This window comes from Neoarius graeffei, chromosome 26, assembly GCF_027579695.1.
Source record: "Neoarius graeffei isolate fNeoGra1 chromosome 26, fNeoGra1.pri, whole genome shotgun sequence".
In the NCBI taxonomy this organism is placed as follows: domain Eukaryota; kingdom Metazoa; phylum Chordata; class Actinopteri; order Siluriformes; family Ariidae; genus Neoarius; species Neoarius graeffei.
Genome location: NC_083594.1, coordinates 50,377,273 through 50,389,394, shown reverse-complemented (window position 1 = coordinate 50,389,394; position 12,122 = coordinate 50,377,273). Strand labels below are relative to the sequence as shown.

At 43.0% G+C, this 12,122-nt stretch overlaps 1 protein-coding gene across 1 annotated transcript in view; it reads left to right on the top strand.

Annotated features, from left to right (window-relative positions):
• magi1b (membrane associated guanylate kinase, WW and PDZ domain containing 1b) overlaps positions 1-12,122 on the top strand; it is a 296,936-nt gene that overhangs the window by 203,048 nt on the left and 81,766 nt on the right. The window contains exons 5-7 of the mRNA XM_060910209.1: positions 3-197; positions 3,152-3,234; positions 8,135-8,170. Of these exons, the coding sequence (XP_060766192.1) occupies positions 3-197; positions 3,152-3,234; positions 8,135-8,170 (314 nt within the window). The remainder of the gene's footprint in view (positions 1-2; positions 198-3,151; positions 3,235-8,134; positions 8,171-12,122) is intronic.

Below are 12,122 nucleotides of genomic sequence, written 5' to 3'. Positions count from 1 at the left end.
AGTGAACCGGACGAGCACCCCTCCGTCCGCCCCTTCGCCCCGTCTCACAGGCTCAACAGCGTCCCGACGGCAACCACGGAGAGCACGCAGAACACACACACACACCCCAGCCACCCCACGGACGAGGACCCGCTGGGCCCTCTACCAGAAAACTGGGAGATGGCTTACACCGAGAACGGCGAGGTCTACTTCATCGAGTAAGGATGACATCATATCATATGTTAACTTTTTAATCATTAGCTTTTTAAATGCTGTTGCTTCTATAAGGACCGGCGTTATCCTCTTTTTTTTTTTTTTTTCAGTTTTAGCATCAGGGTGACTCACTCGTCACTCAGATTACTTTAAGTGCTAAATATGAACCTAATTATGCTGAGTGAAATGTTTATTAGTGATAAATAAATACAGCATCACACTCACAGTTCAAATGTAATGAGCGAGATTTCACGTCTGAACTGAAGAATGTAAAAATTTATTCAAATCTGATTAATTCAGCAGCTCGAGTGGAAATTGTGCAGTAATGAAACTCTCTAATGTGTTTTTAATATACTGCATGACATTCAGTCCATATAGTGCAGCCATGAGTGATAATTAAACTGTTTAATGAGGATGATTTATTGATGACACTCAGTTACACTGATGATTAAACTGGAGTGTAAAGCTGAGGAGCACATAGAAATAGGTTTTTTTTTTTTTAAACTCATGATGGAATGAAGCTCGTCCTGTAGAAACCACTTTTTGGGGAAACATTTTAACTCCGTTTCTTATTATTAAAAATATAGCGTGATTCAGAAACAAACTGATGCACAGATATTAAAGATCTTTTCACATTTCAGCTTGGGCCAGATATTAACGTTTTTAGGACCATGAAAAAATATACAGTGTATAATTCGTCAGCGGCGGCACGGTGGTGTAGTGGTTAGCGCTGTCGCCTCACAGCAAGAAGGTCCTGGGTTCGAGCCCCGTGGCCGGCGAGGGCCTTTCTGTGTGGAGTTTGCATGTTCTCCCGTGTCCGCGTGGGTTTCCTCCGGGTGCTCCGGTTTCCCCCACAGTCCAAAGACATGCAGGTTAGGTTAACTGGTGACTCTAAATTGAGTGTAGGTGTGAATGTGAGTGTGAATGGTTGTCTGTGTCTATGTGTCAGCCCTGTGATGACCTGGCGACTTGTCCAGGGTGTAACCCGCCTTTCGCCCGTAGTCAGCTGGGATAGGATCCAGCTTGCCTGCGACCCTGTAGAACAGGATAAAGCGGCTACAGATAATGAGATATGAGATGAGATAATTGGTCAGTTTTATAAATGTTTGATTAATAGTGTACGTCAATACTTGTATAACCATTCTGTCCTATTGCTTTAAAAACATTAAAATACAGAGATTATGAATTCAGTGGATCATTAAAAGGGGCCCGAGTGGCAGATTAGTAAATACACATTTCAACAAAAACGACAGGATTTCCGTCTGATTAAAGAATCCATTTATTTATTTCGTCAGTGAGCGAGTTAGTTCAGTTTCGTTGTGGTAGCGGTGCAGATATTAGAACTTTTTTACAATCAGGCGATCAAAATCTGATTTCATGGAAATATTAATAACAAAGAAAAACGCTGTTAGCCTGTGTACTTTTATGAATAAAACTTAAAAAAAAAAGATTTTAAGAACAAATCACCCGTGTTCCAATCTGCCTTTAAGATGCATGAGGGAGTGTGACAGATTTTCATTCATGATTAGAAAAAATATATTTCTTCATAATATCAGGATTAAAGAACAGAATCTCAGGAAAAAATCATATTTCTGAGTTATTACATCATCTGAAGAAATCTCTGGACTGCACACACTTTTTTTTTTTTTTTCTTTCTTTCCTCTCTGTCTGTCTGACTGTGTGTGTGTGTGTGTACATCTGTGTCTATATAACCTGTGTCTGTCTGTCTGGAAATCTCACGTCGAACAACGTGTCTGTCTGTCTCTATAACCTCTGACTGTGTATATAATGGTCTGAATGTCTGTCTCTAATAAGGTATCTGTCTGTCTATCTCTAAACCTCAACCGTGTCTGCTTCCGTCTGTCTCTCTCTAACGATGTGTGTCTACTGTATCTGTGTCTCTACAATCTCTGTATCTATCTGACTGTCTGTCTGTATATCTCTAACAATGTGCCACTCTGTATAATCTCTATCTGTCTGTCTATCTCTGTAAATCTCGCTGTGTCTGTATATGTCTGTCTGTATAATCTGTCTATCTCTGTAAATCTCACTGTCTGTGTATCTAACAGTGTATCTGTCTGTCTGTTTATTTCTGTAAATCTCACTTGTTTCGTGTGTCTATCTCTGTAAATCTGTGTCTGTCTCTCAAAAATCTGTCCTGTCTATATAATCTCTGTATCTGTCTATCTCTGTAAATCTCAGTCTCTCTGTCTCTAACAACGTGTCTATCTGTCTGTAAATCTAGCTGCGTGTCTGTGTGAAATTCAAAAACCGTTTGACTTCTTTATATTGTTAACTGGCACTTGAGGGTTTTTATTTTTAAAAAAAAATTTTTCCATCTGTGTTTATCTACACAGGGCATACATCTGAAAACTGCCACTTTGCTGTAGTTTCTGGCTTCAGACTTTAATAATATATTATTGAAACTATAATACATGCTTTAAATGATAATATATATTGATAACAGCTCGGGGGCGGCACTGTGGTGTGGTGGTTAGCGCTGTCGCCTCACAGCAAGAAGGTCCTGGGTTCGAGCCCCGTGCCCGGCGAGGGCCTTTCTGTGCGGAGTTTGCATGTTCTCCCCGTGTCCGCGTGGGTTTCCTCCGGGTGCTCCGGTTTCCCCCACAGTCCAAAGACATGCAGGTTAGGTTAACTGGTGACTCTAAATTGAGCGTAGGTGTGAATGTGAGTGTGAATGGTTGTCTGTGTCTATGTGTCAGCCCTGTGATGACCTGGCGACTTGTCCAGGGTGAACCCCGCCTTTCGCCCGTAGTCAGCTGGGATAGGCTCCAGCTTGCCTGCGACTCTGTAGAACAGGATAAAGCGGCTAGAGATAACAAGATGAGATAACAGCTCGTTTAGACCCGTTGATGGACGCGATACTGAGCTGACAGGACGGAGTTGTGTGACATCTGTAAAGCTGACGTGTTTTCTTGTATTTTTGTGTTTTGCGTTTCAGCCACAACACAAAGACCACGTCGTGGATCGACCCTCGGTGCCTGGACAAGCCCCAGAAACCCCTGGAGGAGTGTGACGACGACGGTACGGACGCTTCATTCCATATTCGTTCTCAATGTCGTGTGTGTGTGTGTCCTTGATGTTGGTTTTGCATCCTGCATAGACGCGTCTGCTTGTCACACACCTGCACTGAGATTAGAGACAGATGTCCTCTGTGTGAGACACTTCATTGGTGTGGTGAATTTTCAGGGTTTAAAAATAGCACACTGATACAGGAAGTGATATGAACTAAATATAAAGATGATGTCTGGTGTGAATTTCAAATGAACTGAATTAGATTAGATTTCCTCTGTGGAATTAGAGAGAGAATGTACAGTACGTCCCATGCATGGCTGCTGTAGGTGGCACTATTGCGCTACTGTAGCATTTCACAGTGCCGTGATCCTCTTACTTTGACACATGCATGCACAGACTTAAAATCCTTTAGGATAGCCTGGATTAGTCACGTTACCCAGCACAAATTCTGCCCACTTCCTCTGTCTCTCTTAATCTGACTGACACACACGCGCACACTGCAGCTTTCTGGTGAAGATGGTTTTGTGTTTTCAGCACAAACTGAATAAAATAATTCACAGAAGCCCAGTGAGTTCAGGACAATCTGCGTTCCACATCTCCAGCAGCCTTTTTTTTTCGTAAAGACGTCGACAGGAACTGATTTGATGAGCTGAATCAGGAGCGCTCGGACAGGAAGAGCACAGATGAGTTGAATAAATCTGAGCGAATCATTTAACTGAACAGAGTCACGTGACTCGAGTCACAACAACTCTGTGCTGTAATTCAGTCATGACTTGAATCGTTTGAGTCTGTTCAGTTCGATGATTTCTTCAGATTCGTTTCCTAATTTGTTCAGTCAGTTAATGTCAAATAAATGATAAATATTTTGTCACAGTCCTGAGTAAAAAAATGAGCCGAACCCCAAAGAAGTTTGGTCCGTCTTTTTTTTTTTTTTCTCCTTCCCCCCAGCAGTCAAATTTATCACGAATGAACCTTGAAAGGAATCATTGATCTCACTGATTCAATTGACTCTCTTTCGTGATGATAAATGATTCACTGACTCGAGGATGTTTAAAAAGCACCATATAACTTAAACCTGCTTAAAATCTCTGATAAACACGGAGTCGGTTCTGGATCTTTTGCTTTTTACACAATTAAATGTTGTGCTTTGCAGAAAGATTCCGATTCATTGACTCCTTATTCCGAATCCTTCACAAATGAATCATGTCAAACCACGTTCGTTCAGACGTCGTTGGAAAAATGTGTCCTCAATCACCGCACCGATCCCCGGACACGTTCTGATTCTGTCCTAATACTCGTGCCTGCACGCGTCACGTGTTTCACTTTATGCTTGCGATGGAAGAGGCTTATGCTTCATGCACACGCTTAATCCTGTCATCCGTCACATTCTCGTTCCTCTGTCGCTGTAATTTCAGTCCTGAGAGATTCACATGAAGGAAGCAGTGATGCCTCACCTCAGACGTGACGCTCGTACGGTAGACGTGTTCCTGGTCGCATGTAATGATGTGAAGGGCGATTCCACGTTCATGTCAACATTGTAATTACTCGCGTCTTAAATCTCATTGTTTCTGACTGACTGAATTCGGTGATGTACATGGTGATCTCTCCAGCAGACCCGTCACGTCCACAGCGCGAGTTTTTCCTCTGTAACATGCAGCAGAGTGCAAAAGCTTGTATGACACATGAAACGACACATGGTACTGTACGTCCACCGAGTTTGGCCTTCTCAAGTTTTGAATGTAATAGAAACACTAATATCTTCTGGTCTTATCAGATATCCGTCTCCAGTCTGAGCAGCTTCTGAGCTTGCAAATAATATTCATCCTCCACATGAACTCCCTCGACTCCTCCTCCTTCTTTTCCTCCTTTTTTCCACCTCCTCCTGCTTCTTCTTGTCCTTCTCCTCACTCTTCTGCTTCTCCTGTGTCTTCTTTTCCTCCTCCCTCTTCTGTTTCTGCTGCTCCTCCTCCCTCTTCTTCTGTTTCTGCTGCTCCTCCTCCCTCTTCTTCTGTTTCTGCTGCTCCTCCTCCCTCTTCTTCTGTTTCTGCTGCTCCTCCTCCCTCTTCTTCTGTTTCTGCTGCTCCTCCTCCCTCTTCTTCTGTTTCTGCTGCTCCTCCTCCCTCTTCTTCTGTTTCTGCTGCTCCTCCTCCCTCTTCTTCTGTTTCTGCTGCTCCTCCTCCCTCTTCTTCTGTTTCTGCTGCTCCTCCTCCCTCTTCTTCTGTTTCTGCTGCTCCTCCTCCCTCTTCTTCTGTTTTTGCTGCTCCTCCTCCCTCTTCTTCTGTTTCTGCTGCTCCTCCTCCCTCTTCTTCTGTTTCTGCTGCTCCTCCTCCCTCTTCTTCTGTTTCTGCTGCTCCTCCTCCCTCTTCTTCTGTTTCTGCTGCTCCTCCTCCCTCTTCTTCTGTTTCTTCTTTTCCTCCCTCCCCTCTTCTCCTCTTCCCTCTTCTGTTTCTTCTTCTCCTTCTTCTTCTGTTTCTTCTTCTTCTTTCTCCTCCTTCTGTTTCTTCTTCTTCTTCTTTCTCCTCCTTCTGTTTCTTCTTCTTCTTCTTTCTCCTCCTTCTGTTTCTTCTTCTTCTTCTTTCTCCTCCTTCTGTTTCTTCTTCTTCTTTCTCCTCCTTCTGTTTCTTCTTCTCCCTCTTCTTCTTTTTCTTCCTCTTCTTCTTTTCCTCCCTCCCCCTCTTCTTCTGCTTCTCCTCTTCTCTCTTATTCTGCTTCTCCTCTTCTCTCTTATTCTGCTTCTCCTCCTCTCTCCTTCTTCTGCTTCTCCTCCTCTCTCCTTCTTCTGCTTCTCCTCCTCCTCTCTCCTTCTTCTGCTTCTCCTCCCCTCTCTCCTTCTTCTGCTTCTCCTCCTCTCTCTCCTTCTTCTGCTTCTCCTCCTCTCTCTCCTTCTTCTGCTTCTCCTCCTCCTCTCTCCTTCTTCTGTTTCTTCTCCTCTCTCTCCTTCTTCTGTTTCTTCTCCTCCTCCCTCTTCTGTTTCTTCTCCTCCTCCTCCCTCTTCTTCTGTTTCTTCTCCTCCTCCCTCTTCTTCTCCTCCTCCTCCTCCCTCTTCTTCTGTTTCTTCTTTTCCTCCCTCTCCCTCTTCTCCTCCTCCTCCTCCTTCTTCTGTTTCTTCTTCTCCTTCTTTCTTCTCCTCCTTCCTCTTTTTCTTCTTCTCTCTTCTTCTCCTCCTTCTGTTGTTTCTTCTCCCTCTTCTTCTTTTTCTTCCTCTTCTTCTTTTCCTCCCTCCCCATCATCTTCTGCTTCTCCTCTTCTCTTTTCTTCTGCTTCTCCTCCTCTCTCTCCTTCTTCTGTTTCTCCTCCTCCTTCACTTCCCTTGTAATTCCTTTTCATTTCATTGTTTGCCTCCAACCAAAAACTATACGATGCAAACTTTTGCACTCTGCTGTATCTTTAAAAGTCTTCAAAATTCAGCCTTTCTGATCCAACATTTAAACACCTTTATGTCTTGTGATGTCACTTCCATAACCCTGATCAGCTTCGACATGCCTGTAATACACGCATCATAAACATCCGTCTGTCAGTTGTCTCACTGGTGCCGAGACACTTTACAGAGGTTAGTGTGTTTCCTTGAATAAGCTTTCATTCCTAACTTGGATGTTTTGCCAAAGATTTACCGTCTGCATCTTTCCATGGCTCTTCCTCATGAGGTTCTGACTTTGCTTCGAGTGTAAAGATGCCTATCTGTCTTATCTGTTTACCTACAAACTCGTGTCGAGGTCATGACTGGAGCGAAGATCTGAATTTGAATTGTTGATCATATTTTCCAGATGAGTAAAAGAGTATGAGATTAGAGTTTAAGATTCCACCGCACCTCAGTTCTGTGTGCTCAGAGAAGAGGGATGAAAAAATCGATCTGTCTGTTGAATTGTGTAAATTGCATGAATGTATTGTTATTAATGATCAGGATTGTTATGTCGTTCAGAGGTGTCTGGCTCAGAGAGAAAATGTTTTATCAGTTGTCTCACCATCTTCATTGTTTATTCAATGTTCTCTCTCATTTTTTTTATTAATATGGCCCGTCAATTATTTTCATTCTTGTATATGATATCTATATCCACATACAGATGACTTAATGATTTCTTGAAATATTAACCGCTTCCTGAAATCCTGTCAGTTAATGAGGTCATGTTTATCGACCGTTTTCTTCAAACGAACCATTTCTTCATGTTGCTATTTCTCAGCCTTTTAAAAAGACGCATTCGCTTCGTTCCCTTCAGACTTGGACATCTTTTTTTCTTCTTCCGTTAACTTCCTGTAGTCTTGACTTGAAAAATTTCATTGATAAATTATTTAAAAGTAAATTTTAAAAATAAATCCTCTTGACAGTTTTTAGAACACGTTATGATTTCAGTGTATTTTATGTAAATCCGATGCAGTGATTTATGTGATATGCAAATTGGAGCATATTTAATATTCGAGCACCTTATTTGCATATTGCAAGACATTTTTTAAAAAGTTGCAATGAAAAGAATTGTGCACCTTTTCAAGAGGTTGATTTTTTTTTTTTCAGCCTGATGTATCGAAGAAACGGGGAAAACCTTTTCAGATGGCAGGCTTTAATCTGCATCATTGCTTTTGTTCCCCGGTTAAAAATAAACAGATGACGACATCACACTGATGCAGAGTTTATAGTGTTGTATAATTTTACAGCACCTACTAGAGGGGAAATATTTCTTATAGTCTGGAAAATATTATTTATGTTATTGGGCAAAAAAAAGTCTTCTTGCAAACACCTGCAGCAGTTTACATGACCGGAAATGAAAAAGAAACTTTTTTTTTTTTTTAATGCAAATGAACTAATCCACAGTTGGGCATCTTTAACCTCATACTGCGCTGACGAATAATTGATCCATTCTCACTGTGGCTTCTTTCTCTATCCCTTTTCCCCCCTCTCTGCCTTGCTCTTGAGAAGAAGGGGTTCATACTGAGGAACTGGACAATGATCTAGGTAGGACATGGGTCTTCGGGGAAACTGTGGGCTTTTTTTTTGGTTTAATTTGCTCTCCTGTCATTTTTTTTTTTATCCTATTTATAGCCATTAGGAAATGAGACAGAGCTGATCTCAGCTCAGGATCAAAGCACAGGTGTGTTGTGTGCATGATGCAACTCTGTATTAATATCCAACACTTTCCTGCTTCCCTTTATTTGCTTTTCACACGTTCCAAGAAAAACACGAATCGCCGCACAACCAAATAACATCCATTATTCATCAGAGTTCTCGCACCCAAAGTAGAGTTCATAATCAGTCTCTCGGAGTCGGAGCTGTTCCGTACGCACGCTTATGAGTCACGCTGTCCGAAATGGTGCAGTCGTTCATGTCGAAACGTGTTCCTCATATCAGCAAGTCGAACACTCTGCACTGGCATCTGTTTGGAACACTAAACCCTGCAGCACACGAGTAAAACATCTGCGCAGCAGTGCTGGAAATGGATTTCATGTAGTTAGCATCAGCCCTGGTGCCGCCGATGCTCAGGCGCATTGGAAGGCTGGGGTCAATAGATATTGATCTGCAGAATTGGGAACATTAGCCAGACAGCATCAGGACAAAACGTAGTGGGCCTTTAGAGGCACAGACTGGATCGGAGCAGAACGTGAATGGGTTAGCAAGAGCTTGTCGCTTTGGTCTCTGCAGGACAGAAATGTGAGGGAGGGGGAGGGATGGAAGTGCGACAGACGGAAGGGGAGAGATGGAAGTGCGAGGGAGGGAGGGTGGGGGGAGAGGCGGGAGGGAGGGTGGGGGAGAGGCGGGAGTGCGAGGGGGAAGGGGGAGAAGCGCGAGGGAGGGGGTAGATGCGGGAGTGGTAGGGAGAGGCGGAAGTGCAAGGGATTGGGGGGAGGCGGGAGTGCGGGGGGGAGGCGGGAGTATGAGGGGGGAGGTGGAAGTTCAAAGGAGGGGGGGAGGCGGAAGTGCAAGTTATTGGGAGGAGTGCGAGGGGGAAGGGGGAGAAGTGCGAGGGGGCAGAGGCGGGAGTGCGAGGGAGGTGGGAGTGTGGGGGGAGGTGGAAGTGCGAGGGAGGGGGGAGAGGCAGAAGTGCGGAAGTGCAAGGGAGGGGGAGGGGCGGGAGTGCGAGGGAGGTAGGGAGGGGCAGGAGTGCAAGGGAGGTGGGGGGGGAGTGTGAGGGATCGGGGAGAGGCGGGAGTGCGAGGGAGGCGGGAGTGTGGGGGGAGGTGGAAGTGCGAGGGAGGGGGAGCGGTGGGAGTGCGAGGGGGAAGAGGGGAGAAGCGCTAGGGAGGGGGGAGAGGTGTGAGTGCAAGGGAGGTAGGGAGGGGCGGGAGTGCGAGGGATCGGAGAGAGGCGGGAGTGCGGGGGAGGCAGAAGTGTGAGGGAGGGGGGAGCGGTGGGAGTGCGAGGGGGGAAGAGGGGAGAAGCGCAAGGGAGGGGGGAGAAGCGAGAGTGCGTGGGAGGTAGGGAAATCTTGAGGCATGCACATCATTTCAAGTGCTGCTTTTTTAAATCAATTTAATCCAAACACTCGTTAGTGTGTAATTAGTTAATCGTTCAATACGACCTGCAGATTTTTTTGAATTCATGATGATCTGGTTCAGGGATCAGTTTTTGTTTTCCTGCCACTCTGAGTAACCGTTACATCACAATTAAACTTGGTGCATGTTACAGTGATGATAAAGTGATAAAATATTTGTTGATTGATTTGTTAATGAATCAAATGAGTGAGAGATTCATACATTTTTTTTAAACTTTATTCAACAATGTCAAAACAGTCGACAGGAAGACAGCACAAGTAATAAGTCTAAAAACTATTACTGAAATCGACAAGCCAAAAAAAAATGGTGCATTCGAAAACACTTAAGACGACTGCATTACATCTCAAACCGATCCCATTGCATAACAACTGCGATTGAGACAATTGAGCAATTTTGATGATTTGAGTGCAGCTGCAAATCACAGGTTTACTGCATATTAGCGTTTTTTTGGAAGGAGTCTCCAGTGTCAGAGCTTCAGGATAGAGGAGTTTACACGTTGCAGATTCTCAATATGTCATGCTGTTCGAACTGCTGTGCTTTGAGGTGAATAAAACATGTTGGCGAGTGCTGTTCTTGGAAACTAATCACCTTCGGGGTGGGAACAGTAGCTCTGCTTCATCACGCCCCTCATGTCAGCGATTTATTTTCCTGTAACAGCACGGCACGGGATGAGTGAACATCAGGATGTGGGATCGAACAATGTGATCAGGCCATGAAGTAATAATTGTAATGTGCAGCACAACAGCAACAAGAATAAAGTGCAGTCATCCAGGAGGCTGTGTTCCCCTCACACGCCACATCAGCACTCGTCAGGATAATAAACGGTGGAATTAAACTCGGCTCTAAATAAAAGACCAGTGCGAAGTCCGATGTGACACAACATGGTTTATGCAGCGCCGTTATAGGTCACAGAGCAATTAATAAATAATTCACACAGATAAAAATGATGACATTTATACGCTCTGTACTATTTCTGCTCCGTTACTTTTATTATTCATCAGTCAGATGTGTAAGAGACGCCGCCATGAAGTCGTGATGAAGCCTCTCGTACCTCACGTACAGTACTGGGCAGAAAGCTGAGGCACATGCAAAGAAATGCTGTTTCTACATGAACAAATGATATAACGATCACTAAACTGGAATAAATGAAACGGTCGATATTTGGTGTGACGATCCTTTGCTTTAAAAAACAAACAGGAATCTCAGGTCCAGTGCGTGAAGCTTTATAAGGAAATAAGCTGCTTTGAAGTTTAACAGAGCGGCTTTTTTTTTTCGTCTCTGAAATATGGTCTTACTTCATATGCTGCTTTCTTTATTGACGTATTTTTTTTCCAGTCACATTTAATTTTGTGCTGAAAACTGTTTGGAATCGAATGGTTTTTTTGTACCGACTCGATAATGCAGTCATCAAATAGAAATACGTAACAGTTCGCACCAAAAAACAAAGGTGCCAAGACTTTTGCACGGTACAGCACGTTCACCTTGGAAATGATTAAAGTAGAAATTTTGACCTGGATGTCAAAGATGTCCCAGTTTATTTTCATGACAAATGATGGAATTGATTTCAGAAATTAAAATGTTAACTTGATAGAAAAGTCACTATTAGTGAAGTACAGTATCAGTCAAAAGTTTGTACACCCTACTCTACTCATTCATAGGTTTTTCTGTAGTTTTTTTTTTTTTTTTCCATTGTAGAACGATACCGAAGACATCTATGGAATCAATTTTGTGCCAAAATGTTCATACAATACTTTTGAAATATCAAACAAAAACGACAAATCAAAATACAAAAAAAAAGTCAGTTTTTTTAGACTGGCAAACAAATTATTCGTGTAATCGTGCAAAATATCAGTCTATTACTCTTCAGAAACCTTTTGTTTTTGTTCCGTGTCTTTCTCGGTTTTGTTTGACGTAGAGCTGTGCAATATATCGTATTTTTATCACGATATCGATATTGGTGTCAAACGATATCAAAATTCATAATATCGATATGAAACGATTTTTTGTCATTTGTCGAAAGGGACGTGCACAATATTTCTACAATGGCAATAAAACAACAATAACATTGATGTGACAGTAAGGTAAAACGAACCCTTCTGTCCCCTAAGGCACACTGTAGCCTTGCATACGTCATCCATTCTACTCCCGCGATATCTCCGCAACTGTAAAAAATCAGTTCTTCTGTTTTCATACGTGTCGCGTGATTTGATATATTGATTTCTTAATATGTTGTTTGATTTGTTTGCTAATAGTTATAATAATACAATTAACATATATTTACGTCATATTTTTGGATGTGGGACTGGGTAATGTAAAAATGGCATCTACGGAAGAAAACAAGCACAACAATATTAGCACATATCCAGCTTGCTAGCCGTGTTAGATGTGTCAAACCGTGTGGATTTAAGTGGAATAAT